The 17,005-nt window shown below is 42.5% G+C and overlaps 1 protein-coding gene across 1 annotated transcript in view; it reads left to right on the top strand.

Annotated features, from left to right (window-relative positions):
* Positions 1–17,005, top strand: part of NPSR1 (neuropeptide S receptor 1) — a 322,819-nt gene that overhangs the window by 214,389 nt on the left and 91,425 nt on the right. Inside the window, exon 6 of the mRNA XM_075211286.1 lies at positions 4,426–4,502. Within this exon, the coding sequence (XP_075067387.1) occupies positions 4,426–4,502 (77 nt within the window). The remainder of the gene's footprint in view (positions 1–4,425; positions 4,503–17,005) is intronic.

Here is a 17,005-nt window from a genome sequence, read left to right as displayed (position 1 = left end):
CGCTGCACACCAGATCTCCGTTATAACGGATCATAAGAATCTGCAGTATATTCAGTCAGCTAAACGCCTAAACCCCCGTCAGGCTCGGTGGTCACTGTTCTTCACCCGATTTAACTTTATTATCACTTATCGTCCTGGTTCTAAAAATATTCAAGCGGACGCTCTGTCTAGAAGTTTTCTGGCACATCATGCCCCAGTCACTAACCCAGAGCCTATTGTTCCTGTATCCATGATCCATGCCGGATTAACTCAAGATCTGAGCTGTACCTTACAAAGGTTTCAGAAGTTGGCTCCTGACAACACTCCGGTAGGACGGTTGTTTGTCCCAGTTCATTTAAGGAAGACAGTTCTTGCTGAAGCACACAACAGTCGGACTGCTGGACATCCTGGCATCTACAAAACACTAGAGATACTTTCCCGTACCGTATGGTGGCCGTCTCTGTCTGCCGACGTCAAAACTCACGTCCTGTCCTGTGAAGTTTGTGCCAGAAACAAGGTTCCCAGGACTCGCCCGGTAGGGCAGTTAGTTCCGTTAGCCGTTCCTGCTAAACCTTGGACACATCTATCCATGGACTTTATAGTTGATATACCACCCTCTGCGGGACACAATACCATTTGGGTTGTGGTAGACAGGTTTAGCAAGATGGCGCATTTTATTCCACTAGCCAGGCTTCCTTCTGCTCGAGATTTGGCCGTCCTGTTCATTCAACACATTTTTCGCCTCCATGGACTCCCTACAGACATCGTCTCCGATCGGGGTTCTCAGTTCATTGCGCAGTTCTGGAGATCATTCTGTACCCTCCTGGGAATCAAGATTAGTTTGTCATCAGCGTACCACCCTCAGTCAAATGGGCAGACGGAGAGGGTTAACCAGTCTTTGGAGAAGTTCTTACGATGCTACACGTCGGAGTTCCATGACAACTGGTCCTCCTTGTTGCCCTGGGCAGAATTTGCCTGTAACAACTCCTGTCACTCCTCCACCAAAACCTCTCCGTTTTTTTGCAATTATGGTTTTCACCCCAGATCGAACTCTTTGTATTCTCTCCAGTCCGTTGGTATCCAGGAGATCCGTTCCACTCCCAGGGATCTCAGAGTTATCTGGAAGAAAGTGCACTCATCTTTAAGACAAGCCTCATTTGTTGCAAAAAAAAATTCGGACCGACACCGTACCATCTGCTCTCTTAAGGTTGGCCAGAAAGTCTGGCTGTCTACAAAAAATATCAGGCTGAAGCAACCTTGCAAGAAGTTGGGTCCTAAATTCATCGGGCCGTTTTCCATCATCAAGCAGGTAAACTCGGTTGCATTTAGGTTAAAAATTCCGGGCTCTTTAAGAATTCCAAACACATTTCATTGTTCTCTGTTAAAACCAGTTCTTTATCCAGCTCAAGCCCAGTCTTCAGGCAAACCACAGAGGTACAGTGTTCAGAAAATCTTGGATTCCAAAAAAGTGCAAGGACAGGTGCACTTTTTGGTACAGTGGAAGAACCGCGGGTTAGAAGAACGCTCTTGGGTTCCGCGGAGACAACTCCATGCTCCCACACAATTGAAGGAATTCTTCAGGAAATTTCCAAGAAAACCTGGGTGTCGGGGTCCCTTGACCCCTCCTCAAGGGGGAGGTACTGTCACGAGCCGCGGCGGTACTCACAGCCGCCGCGGCTCGCTTCTCATGCGCCCCAGCGTCCTGGCCGTCACCTTGACGACCGGGACGTCATTTCCTCTTCCTGTCTGGTCGTTACCAGGGCAACGGCCAGACGCTAGTACACTAGCGCTGCGTCCCGGCGGTGCTGGTAGCCGGGCGCATGCGCATAGCAGGCAGTCTGTGGGCTGATTAGGCTTATTAACAGGCATTAGCCTGCAACTGTGTAGGTCAGGGGCAAGCCCTGATTGGCCCTGCTGGATACTAGTAAATTAGCCTGCAGGAGTGTGTTCAACTGCTGATTGGTCTGTGTCTGTATTTAAGGCAATGAGGTCTGCTGCCTCATTGCCGGTTATAGCTTCTGTGCTCCAGTCTGCTGACCTGCTTGTTCCAGTTCCTGTATCCTGTTACCTACGTTTTCACTACCCGTGTTTGACCCTTGGCTTGTATTAGACTTCGCTTGTGTTTCCTGTGACCCTGATCCTTGGCTCGTTTACCCGTTCCGCTTCTCTGCCTGTGACCTCTGACCTCAGCTTGTTCATCGATACTGATACCTGCTGCCGGCCTTTTGACCTCTGCTTGGACCTGACTCTTCTTGCCTGGGTTCTCCCCAGCCGGTACACACTCCACGACCCTCTGTCAGTCTGCAGCCCAGTCTGTCCCCACCATCAGGGGCTCCAGTGAACACCTGACTGACAGAGTAGACTCCGGGTTGTGTTGTGCCGGCTGGAAGAGTTCCTAACACACACATAATGAAAGAATCAAACATGCCCCCCATAATGGATAAATAATTCAAACCTGCATAATTGATAATTAATTTTTGCCCCATAATAAATGTTGGTCCAATAAATAACTACCTAAAATCTTCTTTGTTTCTTTCTTTCTTGGTCAACTGTAATCCAAAGGGATTCATATGGAAAATGAAAAAAAAAAAAACTATTGAATGTACAGAAGAGCATGCAAAGCAAAATTAGCTCTATTTGTGGATAGCCAGGCAGCCAATCAGAAGCGGTCTCTTACATCACTCAGCCAACTGCACATAAAATTACAGGAAAACCAGCAGATTTGTGAAACCCCCTCCCCCCTAAAGTCTATTCAATACAATGAGAATAATCTTCACCTCTAGTCTAATAATAATAATCTTCATCAATTCTGCCTTCCCTCTCTTTTAAGCACTCCACTTGCACCCCTTCCGCTATAAAATCCTCATTGAGCTCCTCTCCCTCACCTACAAGGACGTCTCTAAATCCACAGCTCCTTACCTATCCAACCTCATCTCCATCCATACTCCCTCTCGCACTCTACACTCCACCAATGATTGCCGCCTCTCTTCTCATGTGGTTACCACTTCTCACTCACGCATTCAAGATTGCTGCCCCCAATCTGTGTAACAACCTCCTTCATTTTATCAGGCTATCCTCTAGCCTGCAAATCTTCAAATGATCCCTTAAAAGCCACCTGTTCAGAATTGCCTACCCTTCCTACTTCTAACTTCTCACCTTCCCTTGTCAACTCACTTTCTTTATCCTTCCTCACTTATTAGTTTACACCTCACCCTCTTTCTTCCTTACCTTCTCATTTCAAAAGCCCTTATTCTGCTCTCCCTTCAGATCTCTAGTCCCCTCACTACTCTAGACACCGTTTCTGCTCTCCACTCAGATTTCCTGTCCTCTCACCCTGACTCCATCCCTGGTGTTTCCTGCTAATCTGCCCCTTACCCTAGATTGTGTGCTCCTCCTTCTGTCACCTTCCTGTTGCTCCCAGCAACCCAGCTTCATTCCTCAACCTCGACTCTGGGTCCTCCTTCTCTCCTCACTCCTCCATTAGTGGCTCTGATCCTGCTAGTTGCACCCACACTCCTGGGCTCCGCTCAATCCTATTTTAGTTCACTACCCACCACTCTTCCTTCACCTTTCTGGCTGCCAAGCATTCTTTATTCACTCATACTTCTCTGCCCGGTCTACCTGTCCTCAGCACATTGCTTTGTTTGTTGTACTTTCCTGTATGCTGTGTTCTGTTTTTCCCTATGCACTATGTATGACGCTGCAGACACTCTGTGGCACCACATAAATAAAGAATAATAATAATTTAAATAATACATTGAAAAGGGCAACAGTGTTGGAAAGGCTATGTATACCTTCTGCCTTCTTTTTATAATCTTGAAGCCAGAAAAAATAAAGCTACTGAGTCTGTATTATATTATGAGTACTCAAAGCAAGTATAAGAAGAATTAAGTTTAAGGTCAGGACTGTACATACCAGGAATGGGCACATTTCAGCACCATAGCCACTGGGAAATTGCATATCCTATTGGTAGGGCTCTTGTTTTTTTTCTATTGAAAACTTGACCACTACTTTGGAAGGCTTGCATGATCCAGAGCCAATCCATACTTTTAGATGTCAAATATAGTAAAACTGGCACTTATGTAATTTCAGATTGAAATGTCTAAATTTAGTGCCATTTGCAAACTTAATTATGTGTCAATAAACAGAATTATGTAGGAAGAACATGGGATTGAGAAAACAAAGTCTGCATCTGAGTGCAATGGCAGTGGATATACCAAATAATTATTTCCACAGAGAAGTAAGGTTAGCAATGCAACCACCTGCCGTTCATTTTCAGACTATGTTCGTTTTGCCAGGTGGTTCCATATAGTTCTGCATGCAAAGACTTTTCATTATTTTACTAGGCAACTAAGGGATTTATGTAAATAAATCAGAAGGTATTCAGATACTATTATTAAAAAATTTGAAAAAAATTTATACTTATTTATCTTTCTCTTTCAACAGTGTGATTTACTTCATTGTCATAAGAACCATATGGGCAAAGAGTAAAGCACATGCCGTAATCGTTTCCAATTGTACTGGTGAGTTATTCTTCCTCAATTTATTTAATTTATTTGTAATTTGCAATGTCTACTTATTATAGTATAGGTTTGTTCAAAACCGTTTATGGGAAATAATGCTCAACTTACATATTTTGTATTGCAAATGTTCAGAAACTTACGGCATGATTCACGTTTGGACATGTCACTTTGCGTGCAATATCGTGCGTATAATAGCTCTGTGCATGCTCAGAAATGGAACTTATGCCACTGAACACAATTGCTTGCAATTCATATCTGAACGCAAATGACACTTACAACTGCCTGCGGCTTGAAGGGACAGGGATAGGAAAGGGTGGATGAATATAGTAAATACAGAAGCGGCAGATTCAGGTCCTAAGTTTCTCTAAAGTCTTTAACGAGACCAGAGCAGCGCATAATTATCTACACACAAATTGAGTAGTACTGAAAGCTATTAAAGATTGTTCATTTTATTTGACATATTAATTCTGGACAAGAGTCTCAGTAAACTAAAGTCAAGAGAGTGAAGAGTGGAGACTGGATTAGCATCTCCCATGTCTCAAAGTGCTCCAGAGATTGGGACAACCCAAGGCAGGTGAGCCCTCAAAACTAGTCTAATGTCAATATAATTGTGCGGCTCCTTTCCCCATGGGGGAACCACATCACTATGCTATGGAACTAATTATTTGCCTACTGCACTGTCCACCTTTATTTGCTGGACACCACACATTCTACATGAGTAAGAGGCTCCAATTGCAGGGTTTTCATAGTAGGTGCCAATTCTCATCATTCCTCTTTTCCCATCACTGAACACCATGGGAGTTACTCACTGTAATAACCTACCCCTGAAATGTGCAAAGTCTAGTGGCTAACAAAGTTGGATTGCTATATTTGGTTAACACATTCCTTATTAAAAATATCACATTTACGTACTAATAAAAAAGAAAATCTATTTTTTTTTCTTTTAGTAGTACAACCTTATGTAATGAGAGTACAATTTCTTTTTTTTTTCTCATCAATATTTTTATTCAACATTTTCAAAAGTATATGGGGTACAGAAGAAAAGAGGGAAAGGAAAAAAATACACACAAAGGGAAACACATAAGAAAGGAGGAAGGAAATCACTCAGTTGAGATACGGCTCACAATATCAACAACTTACATTTAAGAATACAGAAATACAACAAGACATATTAACATTCATTTTGACAGTCTGAAGATGCCTCCATCATGGAAGGAGTACCAGGGGATAAGAACTGGTCAGTGGGCTGGGGGGACTCTATAAGGGCCGCTGGAGAGTGAGTTATTTGGGAATCAAGAGCATCCTGGGGAGCCCTGGGGCCTTCTTTGTTATATTCGTGCCATCTAAATCATCTCATGATAGGGGCTGATGCAGATGAGGAATAAGGCATATCTATTGTTTCCATCTCAAAGCTATATTGCATCTTAGAAATGATTCGGGTAATGGTAGGGGAAACGTGAGACTTCCAGTTTTGTGCTATTGCCGCTCTAGCAGGTATCAATATGTGTCCCAGGAGGTAGCGATCCTGCTTTGGAATGGAGGTCGAGTATACATGAAGTAGAGCTAGGGCTGGATCTGGAGCAACAAGGGTGTTTAAAACAGTTGAGATCAAGGCAAATACCTCGCTCCACAGCGGCTGAAGCACCGGACATGACCAGAAGACATGAAAAATATCGGCTATTTGGGCACACTGGCGCCAGCAAAGTTTTGATTGACTTGGCCAGAACTTATGTAACCACTCCGCGGTAAGGTACAGCCGGTTGATAAGTTTGACCTGCATCACTGTATGGTTAATGCAATTAGACATACAATGGGAGAGTACATAAATTCTTTCCGACTGTTGCTCAGTGAAGGCATCAGTCCCCCACATTGTTTAGATAAGGCCATATGTTTATGGGTAAGAAAGGGACGTTTCTGTCACCACATATATTACATCATTAGCGTATGAAAGCAGGCCATCAATCTTTTTGGTACGATATAAGGAATAGTGCGAAATATATACATTAATTTAGGTAATAACATAATTTTAAAGACAGCTATACAGCCCAGCCAGGAGACCTCGAAGTTAAGCCAATTCTTGGTTAGGGAGAAAAGATGTAAAAAAATTGGATCGAAGTTGGTTTCGAATACTGAGAATAAAGTAGGGGGAATATGTATACCCAGATATGGCAAAGAGTCTTTTACCCAGACAAACAGGAATTTCTTTTGCAAAAACAATAGTGAGGATTGCGGTATATTAATAGGAAGGGCCTCAGATATAGTGATATTCAATTTATAAAATGAGGCCGAACTGTAATCGTCTAGGATGCATTTCAAGGCTTACAACGAGGTCTTCGGACAGGTAACAAATAAGAATACGTCATCTGCAAATAACAAGCTCCTCTCCAGTCTCAGACAAAAGGTCAACCACATCTAGAATGCGCCGTGTGTTATCTGACGCCTGGAGACCCAATATGTAGCCCACCTGGTCCAGGTGGATCAGCTGAGGTAACAAGGGATTCAGACGATCAGCTATCAACTATAAATTTTTAGGTCGGTATTCAGTAACATTATGGGTCTTACAATCGGAGTGATCCTTACCAAGCTTGGGGATCATTATTATTTGCGTTTCTGACATCTCAGCTGGGAAGTTACCCCCCCATCAGAACGTTATTTTAAAGATTGGTAAGAAATGGTGCCAGCTCCGACCTAAATGTGGTATAAAAGGAATTTACGGACCAGGGGCCTTGTCCCTAGGGAGTTGCTTGATGACCTCTTCAACCTCTCTCTGAGACCAAGGGAGATTAATCAGCTCCAAACTGTCAAAATCTAACGCGGGGAAGGTTAAGGTGGTAAAGGAAAGCAGATATGGACAGTTCTGATGGTTGTACCGTGTCTTTGTCATCCTGTAAGATATAGAGTCTAGCAAATTGATTTGCTATGTCGGCGGGATTGAGGATCTTGTTACACCTAAAGTCGTGAAGAGTTTTTACTCGATTTCAAGCTTGCTTACCTTTGCAAGCCAAAAGCCGACTAGCTCTGTTGCCCATAGAGTAAAATTTCTGACGCAATTTAGTGAGGGCTGATTTAATTTGAGATATAAAAAGTGTATTAATTTGTTTCCTAACATCATTTATTTATTTATGGAGGGCTTTAGAGGGGTGTGTCTGGTTCTGTGATTCTAGAGTATTTAGAGTAGATTCAAGCATATGTTGCCGAAAAAGGTATTGCTTTTTGAAGCGTGCACCTATTTGAATGGCTGAACCAATGCGTAGAAAGAGATATATCCTCCGGGTTATTCACCTGAATATATTGTGACAATGCCTCCAACACGTCGAGCCTGGAAGTAAGTAGATAGGCCGGCATCCGCAACGGTCTCGGGGGGATTTTAGTAAGAATTAAATTCCAGGTCCACTCTATCGGGGCTTGGTCTGACCATATGATAGGGAGGATATTAACTGTGTTAGTGTGTTGTAGTGACCATTTGCCAGTCAGAACCATGTGTATTCTAGAATATGTGTTGTGTACACTAGAATGATAGGTATAGTCCTGTACATTCGGAGATTGGATCCGCCAGACATCATAGAGATCATATTCTGCTAATAACTTACGAAAAGCTGTCGAAGGACCTAGAGTTGGATCAGAACCTGTTGATCGTAATGGCCTAGACTTGTCTATTTTGGGATCTATGGTCAGATTGAAATCTCCCATCAAGAATAGGTGGCCTCTACTTTCTTTCTGTAGCTCTTCACATAATGACTTAAGGAAAGGGATTTGGCGGGAGTTAGGAGCATATAAGGAAACTAAGGTCACCTGTTTATCCTCTAGAAGTCCAACCAGAATTATATATTGGCCAGATTTATCCTCTATTTTTAACTTTAGGTTAAAACAGACACGAGCACTGAACAGCACGGCCACACCATTCCTTTTGAATGGGCCACTACAAAGTGTCCCAGGGGATATCTTGGGTCCCTAAATTGGGGGGGGGGGAGCACGGGTCGAAAAATGTGTTTCTTGCAGGGCTATAACATCTGCTCTACGTTTATGGAATGTAATAAGCGCCAATCAACATTTATTTGGGGAATTAAGTCCTTTAACATTCAAAGAGTAAAACCAAACCATAGGTTATGGGACCTGAAAAGAGAAGGATATAGCTAGTGAGCCTGATCTATTCTTAAAACGTGTAATGTGAGGGATCCAAGGAGAAGGGAAACCAGGGTGGAAGGGTTCAAAAGAAAAAAAGAAGAAAAAAACTGAACTAACCCGTAGAATGGGGTCAGAGTATTTGTTCCATAGGGAAGCATGTGGTAAACTGGGTACCATGTGGGGAGGTGGTGGAATAAGAATAAGATCCCACCCATGTAACACTCAGGAAAGGGTAAATAAGAAAGAAAACAGCAGCAATGTAGCAACAATATAACATCAAACTGAACCTCTGATATACTGTAAAAAACCATATTACAACAGTACAATGTGAACAATATGAACAATGAGAGGAGGGATGTACGCCCATCGGGAGCACCAGGCCACCCACTGCGACATCCCCATCCCCGCATGGCCATTTACTTATCCGTAGGTAAACCTAATAGATACACTTCGCAACTTATGCATCAAGATTTTTAAAGCACAATAATACAAGCGAAAGGTACTAAACATTTGGCACAAAGAGTGCTAATAATTATACTTATCAAGCCAGAGGTAGAAGTTGTAGGACTTTACGGGTTTAACCGAAATATTAGACCTCAGTCTTTAGAAACAGTCCATTCTGATTGAATCGGGATCTTTGTAGAAGCGGGTACTAGGTGGAAGAGGTATGTGCCATTCCTCTAGGAGTTTGGTGCCAGCTTCAAGAGACAAGATGACATATGAGGACTCTTCATGTCACACCAGCAGCTTAACCGGGAAGCCCCAACGATAAGAAATATCATTTGCTCGCAAGGCTGTCTCTATTGGATGTAAAGCTTTTCTTTGGTTGATGGTGGTGAGTGACAGGTCTTGAAAGAGTTGCAAATTCCCCAGCGTCGACGCATTGCCCGGGTCTCGAGCCGCTCGAAGTATAGCCTCCTTGAAATGAAAGAAGTGAACCCGAAGCAGGGTGTCTCTCAGAACATTCCCTGGCACGGCTCCAGGATGTTGAAGGGGGTGAATGTGATCAATGAGGAAGTCCCTATTGTCTCCTGCAGGAAATAGCTTCTTAAACAGAGAAACTGCATCATCTTGTAAGTCTGCATTGGAGACAGATTCTGGGATGCCCCTGATCTTAATATTATTTCTGCGAGAGCGGTCCTCTTGATCCGCCACTTTACCTCTCAGAAAGGCAACCTCACTCTGAAGGGAATGAGGTGAGGAGGAAAGGTCGGTATGAGAAGCAACCACTTCCCCATCTTTGTCTCGAGGTGGTCTGTACGATCTCCAATTTCAGTAATATCTGATTTCAAGCCTCCAATTGCGCTCTCATTTCAGAAGTCAGGTCAGCCCGAAGAGCGGTTAGAATCTGATGTAAGGTAGAATGCAGAACACATGTTAACGGAGCATCTAGTGCAGCATCCGTTCCCAGATCAGAAGCAGGACAGCGTAGAGGGGGAATATCTAACTCCTTGGCCCGGACCGCTGGAGGAGAGTCTCTTGAAGTAGAAGGTGTCCATGAAGCATACTTTGGTTTAAGCCAGGAGAGTGACTTAATATTTTTGGGAGCCATGACAGACTATCCAGTATGTAAAGCCAGCAAGATTTAAGGAAAGACTCCGTTTGACGATTTGTTGCATAGAGTGTCACACTGGGTGGGTATCGTGCATGTTAATTCAAAAGACTTCTATTATTATGTCGAAGGGATAACCGTGATCCACAAAAAGTACAGAACTATTTTCAGCCGAGTGGTGACAGGAATGCCAATACACTGCATTGCCAGGTATCCTACAGTGAACTTTGTTGCCGCTGAGCACTTATAACAAAAGATAGTAAATAGGTAAGGGTTACCAGAGGGAAGAACACCACAGCAGGTTCCACAGTTGCTAGGACCACTGCTACTTCTATATAGCACTATTTTGCCAGAAAGTAGCTTGATAGATGGTCTGTGAGGTCAGCCCAGTAAGAGTCGGGCAGTGAGGTGCCTGTAAATTGCCAGTGTCTGGCTGTGCGTAGCCCCACCTCTTCCGGAAGTCCCTCGTTGGTGGGGAAGTGAGCAATTGAGGCCGAGGCTTCCAAACCGGAAGTAGGCTTCCGACCGAACAGCAGCTGCTCCCAGCGTTCCCACACCACCAGAAAGCAGGTGCAGGCAAGGTATCTGGCTATGAGAGTGCTTCTAGGTGCAGTGGCCACGAACAGCGTTCCCTTAGTGGCCCCGCCTCCGCCAGAAGTGCTGCCTCCCTAGGGTCTCCAGGAGCTGGTCACTGGGGATTCAAGGCCGGAAGTAGGCCTCAATATGCGGCAGTACCAGGGATCTATCCGGAGTGCGGCAACCTCCACCAGCAGTGCAGGATAGGCAGTCCAGTCAGCAAGGGCACCCCCGCGGCAGGCAGATAGAAGAAAGGCCCGGTGGGAGTATCGGCTCGCAAGTAGCAGGCAGGCCAAGGGTCCTATATCTCTCTCTTCTCTGAGCGGAGGTCCTCCAGAGACTCGCCAGGTGGGCACAACCACATGCGCTGGGGACAGGTAAGCTGTAGGCCAGACAAAGAAGAGAAACTCTCCAGCAAGGGTGACTCTATGCAGGGAGCTCACGGACACTGCTGCCAGCTACGATGGCATCCAAACCACGCCCCCCGAGAGTACAAATTTTCTAATCAAGTTTTATGGCCGCAAGAATGAAACAAGTATAGAGTCAAAGCTTATTTATTATGCTGCAAACAATAGCATTCCAGTCCATTTATAGGGCAAATGTCTGACTGATAGTCATGGGCTTCAGCACACTTGTGCAGATAACATTATGTTATTAAATTACTGACCTCTTTGGTAATCTGACCAAAAATAAATGTTAATTCACATAAAGGATCTTAATAGAAACAATGAGGCTGATGCAGATTTTAAGCATCTCTACCCCAAATCATAGGCACAAATTGTTTTCACTAAATAAAGTGCAAATACGGGCATATGCAAGGCTGCATCTACTGCAATATATCATATGCGCCCGGTTTACGCCAAGCATTTATAATCATTTGGTTTGTTTGCGAGTAGGCATCAATAAAACTTTAAAAACCTCTCTAATAAGGGGAGACAACTCTCCATCTCACGTCATGAGAACATACAAGAAATTGCTTTGTCACGCGCATAATATATACACGTGCAATGAGATCCGCATCAGTGGAGTATTTTCAAACAGCCAACCATAAGTGGTTACTTGTTGCTGGGACAGTCATCGGGCCTGATTCATTAAGGACCTTAACTTAAGAAACTTCCTATTTAAGTCTCCTGGACAAAACCATGTTACAATGCAAGGGGTGCAAATTAGTATTCTGTTTTGCACATAAGTTAAATACTGTCTGTTTTTTCATGTAGCACACAAATATCAATTTTAAATTTCAGTGTACAAATAAGCTATTAAGTATTTGTGTGCTACATGAAAAACAGTCAGTATTTAACTTATGTACAAAACAGAATACTAATTTGCACCCCTTGCATTGTAACATGGTTTTGTCCAGGAGACTTAAATAAGAAGTTTCTTAAGTTAAGATCCTTAATGAATCAGGCCCATCATCTTCATGTTCTATTCGCACTTGAACTTGACCGCCCGCAATAACATGGCTTGGTCAGGTGTATTTCCTCTGTCTCCCGGTCTGCTTATGTTTGCAATTGGGCAAACATGCCCTTATTGTTCCTACTCCAGACCTACCTCTCCAGAGCCAGAATCACACAAATCTGCTGTTATATTCATAACTATCATCACCAATAAGGACTGGCTGATGCAATCGCTGTGGTTCCAAAGCACAAAGGTTTTTTTTGAAAAATATATTAAAAGGCAAAATGTTGTATACATGCACATGCACCTGTTAGCTTCTATGAGAACGCTTTGATTTCCAAAGCCAGAGGTACACAATTTATGCACAGTACAGTTGGAAAAAACAGTGACATTACAAAGATGCACAGTTATAGTATTAAGGTCTTCATTCATAGGTCGAAGGGTTTTGACCTCCCAGGAACTCAATGTGGAATTGGTGGATTATGTGGAATTTGTGGATTCCTCTGGTCATTGTTCATTAGAATTGCCAAGTGTCCTGACTCAGTAGAGTTGTTCAAGGACTCCCGTGTTCTGGTTTTGGTTTTGACAAAACCGTCCTTGCGTGTTTTGGTTTTGGATCCCTATTTTTTTCTAAAATCCCTATTTTTTTTTGCTAAAATCACATAATTTTGCTTCCCCCCGCATTATTATTAACCTCAATAACACTAATTTCAAGTCATTTGCAGTCAAATTTGACCACCTCACAGGTCACAATATTATATTCCATACAATTTCAAACAAAGACTGCAGCAGTTCTTGTCAGTGATAAGAAGAAGGCCATTGTCATGCTTGAGCATAACACCAAAAAATCTACCTCTTATGTGTGGAATTATTTTTATACAAATCGTGACAACAGTTGTCTAGCCATTTGCAACATTGTAAAGCCACAGTCAGTAGAGGTAGGGACCTTAACCATCTAGGAAACTCATCCATGTTACGCCATTTTAAGCGTGTTCATGGAAGGCTCTTGTGAAAATCAGAAACTTATGCTAAAAAATAACAACAAGCAGTCCAGCATCAGCAACAATTGACTGTTAAATAATCCTTTGCAAGAGGAAGCAAGTATGAAAGCTGTCACCCAATCGCAAAGCGGATCACAGACACCACGGCGACTATGCTAGCATTAGATCTGCATCCAATATCCACTATTAATGCAGCTGGTTTTAGACAGTTACTTGAGGTCTTCTGTCCCAGTTACCAAATTCCATCACGACACCATCTTACTAGAAAAGCTAATCCTGACCTCTACCAGAAGGTTTGTAAAAATGTAATTATTGGGCTACAAAATGTCATTCTACCCACTGTACACTTAACCACCGATATGTGGACAAGCGGAACTGGGCAAACTAATGATTATATGATTGTAACAACCCACTGGGTTGGTGATTCGCCTTCACCAGCAGGGACAGCAGCAGTATGTACCCAAGAACGTTGCATTTTTCATAGACAGGCTACTCTGTGTATCATCTGCTTCACTAAGAGGCATATTATTATTATTATCATAGATTTGTAAGGCACCACAGTGCTTCACAGCACCGTACTGTAGGGAAGACAAGGACATACATAAAACAAGACATACGTAAAACAAGAACAGACAAAACAGACAATATTCAAATTTTAATAATTCGCTAAAGTTGTTTAAGATATATGAATCATTATTTTAATGCAAAAAAATAAAGTATATATTATATTTTATTTTGGTCTTCAAGTGCCCCAAGTACACATCTCTTCCCTTTCCGCCCCTACTTACTCTCATATTAAAATAGACAAAATGAATGGAGACAGGAAAACAAAGGGTATGGAGGACCCTGTTCATTAGAGAACTTACATTCTAAAGGGAAGAGAGCACAGCTGAAACAAGAGGATTGAGTGTGTCTCAGAGTTGAGACTGGGATAGTTGTGAGGGTGCATTAGTGTGAATAGTGTTATCGAGGATAAGGTCCCCTTTAAAAAAGAGGTGAATTTTCAAAGAGCATCTAAAGATTTGAAGGCTGTGGGAAAGTCCGATTGTGCGTGGTAGGGAATTCCATAAGTGGGAAGCAGCACAGAAGAAGTGTTGAAGGCGGGAGTGGGAGGTGGTTATCAGAGACGAGACAAGGTGCAGGTCAGAGGTAGTACCGCTGATAACCTGTTTGAAAAACTAAGGGATGTCATTGCAACATGGCTTATCCTGCTTGGACTCTCCTGAGGATATGTGATTTCTGATAACGCCGTGCACCAATATTGTTAGAGCATTACAGCGGAGGGAATTCCATCACATTCCCTGGTTTGTTCACACAATCAACTTGGTGGTACAGAACTTTTTAAAAAATTATACTGACATAAAGGAGATGCTGTCTGTGTCCCAAAATATATAGGGTCATTTTCAGGATTGTGAAACAGCATGTAGGAGAATGCAGCAGCTGCAAGAATAATCGAATTTAGGAGGAATGTACTTTAGTCCAGCACAGTGGAGAATATTTTCCGTGTTGTGCAAGGTGCTGAAACTACTCGAAGTAGTCACCTGTGAAGAGAGTGCAGACACTGTTAGCTTGAGTCAAGTGATTCCCCTAATTCAACTTTTTGAAAAGCAGCAAGAGAAATTGAAGAAGGAAATGAAACAAAGCAATTCAGCTAATTATGTTGGACTTGTAGATTAAGTACTTTATTCGCTTTGCCAAGATCCAAGAGTTATCAACATCTTGAAATCAGATAATTACCATTTGGCAACTGTGCTTGAGCCTAGGTTTAAGAGCTATGTTTTCTTTTTCTTTCCAACTGACCCAGATCTCAAGAGATGCAATGAGCTCCCGGTCAGCAAGCTGACAGCTCAAATGACACAATGACATCTCCTCCTTCAATTTCTCTGAAAATTGCTGCTAGTAAAAAAACTTAGCTTTCCCAAGACACCCAGTGGTGATGCAGATGAGTCTGCAAAACATTTTGACATTTGGTTTAGTTTAAAAGAATTGCCCAAAAATTGTGACAGCTCTTCCATAGTATGAACTACAAATTCCATGAGAAAGGCCATTACCGACAATTACATCAAATTACACAGACTTCCGTGATGGTGGGTTCCAGCGGGAATGAACTTATATTGTTTGAGGATGATGTACACACTGATAAGGGTGAGTATGATAACAGTGTAGATTGCAGGTGCTGAGTTTTAGCTGAGAGAAGGGAGCTAGCAGATGCCGGTATGCTTGGTAATATTTTGGGTAGAATAGCATGTTGGAAATTTTATGTTTTTCTATATTAAACTTTCACCTTTATTAGAGAGGTGTTTTTTTTTTTAGAAAGATACAAGTTGTTATTTACATTTTTGTTTCCCTGACTTAAAACCACTATACACTTGAACATAGGCTTTTGCACATGAGGTAGAGGCATTAGTATCATGATGACTGAGACTGGAGAGTGACAAGAGCCATGTGACTGAAGACTGGAGAGTGAAAAGAACAATGCCACCCCTCCTGTTTCTGTATGAGCTATAGCACAGTAGAATGTCACTGGAGACTTTTAAGAACACTGGCAGCCCTATTATTACAATTTCTGTTTCAGCACTGAACCTTTCCACCTCTCCTGTTTGAGTGAGCTATCGTACAGTAAAATGTAACTGCAGATTTAGACCAAGACTACCAGTCCTATTATTTCTATTTCAGCAATGACAATAAGCAATGTAGGATTGGAGCTCTCCTCTTTGTGTGTTACCTATATAACACAGTACAATTTGACTGCAGATTTATACCAAGACTGCCAGCCCTATTATTTCTATTTCAGCAATGAAAATGAGCAATGGAGCTCTCCTCTTTGTGTGTTATCTATCTAACACAGTGCAATGTGACTGCAGATTTAGAAGACCAAGACTGTCAGCCCTATTATTTCTATTTCAGCAATGACAATTAGCAATGGAGCTCTCCTGAATGTCACTGGAGACTTTGAAGAACACTGCTACCCCTCCTATTTCTTTTCTAGCTATGACGCTGCCCAACTGCAGTAGAGACTGCCAGGAACCGTGCTGTCCCTCTGTGAAATGGCGTTGGATCGCTGTGGAGGGCAGTACTTGTAGAATCAAAAACCTGCGAGATCCGGCAAGGTAACAATGATGTTCTGCCTTGTTTTCAATTCCGAGGGCACGTGAAAGTACTGAGTCGGCTCGGCTCTGTACTCGGATCTGCTAAGTTCGGGTGTGTTTGGTTCTCGGGGAACTGAGCCTGAGCATCTCTAGCCCTCAGGCTCCCATCTCTAGACCTGTATAAGCTGCTTTTTATGATCCATGTGTGCTGCTTATTTGGTGTATGAAAAATATTATTTATAACTAGCATTCGCAGGGTGCTAACGCTCATAAATAACACCGAAAACATTCTCATACAAATGCAAACAGATTAATACCAAACTTGATGTAATTTGTAAGTTGGAAGCATTATTTAGCCTCTTTATCACTTTATATTTATATTAACTAAAATAAATAGATTAAACGTATTTGCATGTTGCTATTTGCAATAATAATTCTTCAAATGCGTACTAATTGCATCACAACTGATTTTAGTGTACAGAAAATATCGATTACCACCTTCATCCAATTATTAAACTTCAACACTGCTTAGGCACATATACATGTGACCCTTTTTCTGGGCATCTGCAGAGTGATTTTGTGCACAATACGCTATGCAAACTTGCATATTACTCCCTCTACATCAGCCACAATTTCTCTTCAGTTTTAGTACACTAGCTCAGTAGCTCATGAGTTTGAAAGTGCAAAGGATATCAGACAACACATGTTTTAAATGAGGGAGAGGGGAATAATTAATTTTGCTTTCTATCTAATTGTACATGA

Source organism: Mixophyes fleayi, chromosome 5 (genome assembly GCF_038048845.1).
Source record: "Mixophyes fleayi isolate aMixFle1 chromosome 5, aMixFle1.hap1, whole genome shotgun sequence".
In the NCBI taxonomy this organism is placed as follows: Eukaryota; Metazoa; Chordata; class Amphibia; order Anura; family Limnodynastidae; genus Mixophyes; species Mixophyes fleayi.
Note: the sequence above shows the minus strand (reverse complement) of the source record. Positions and strands in the feature narration are given on the sequence as shown.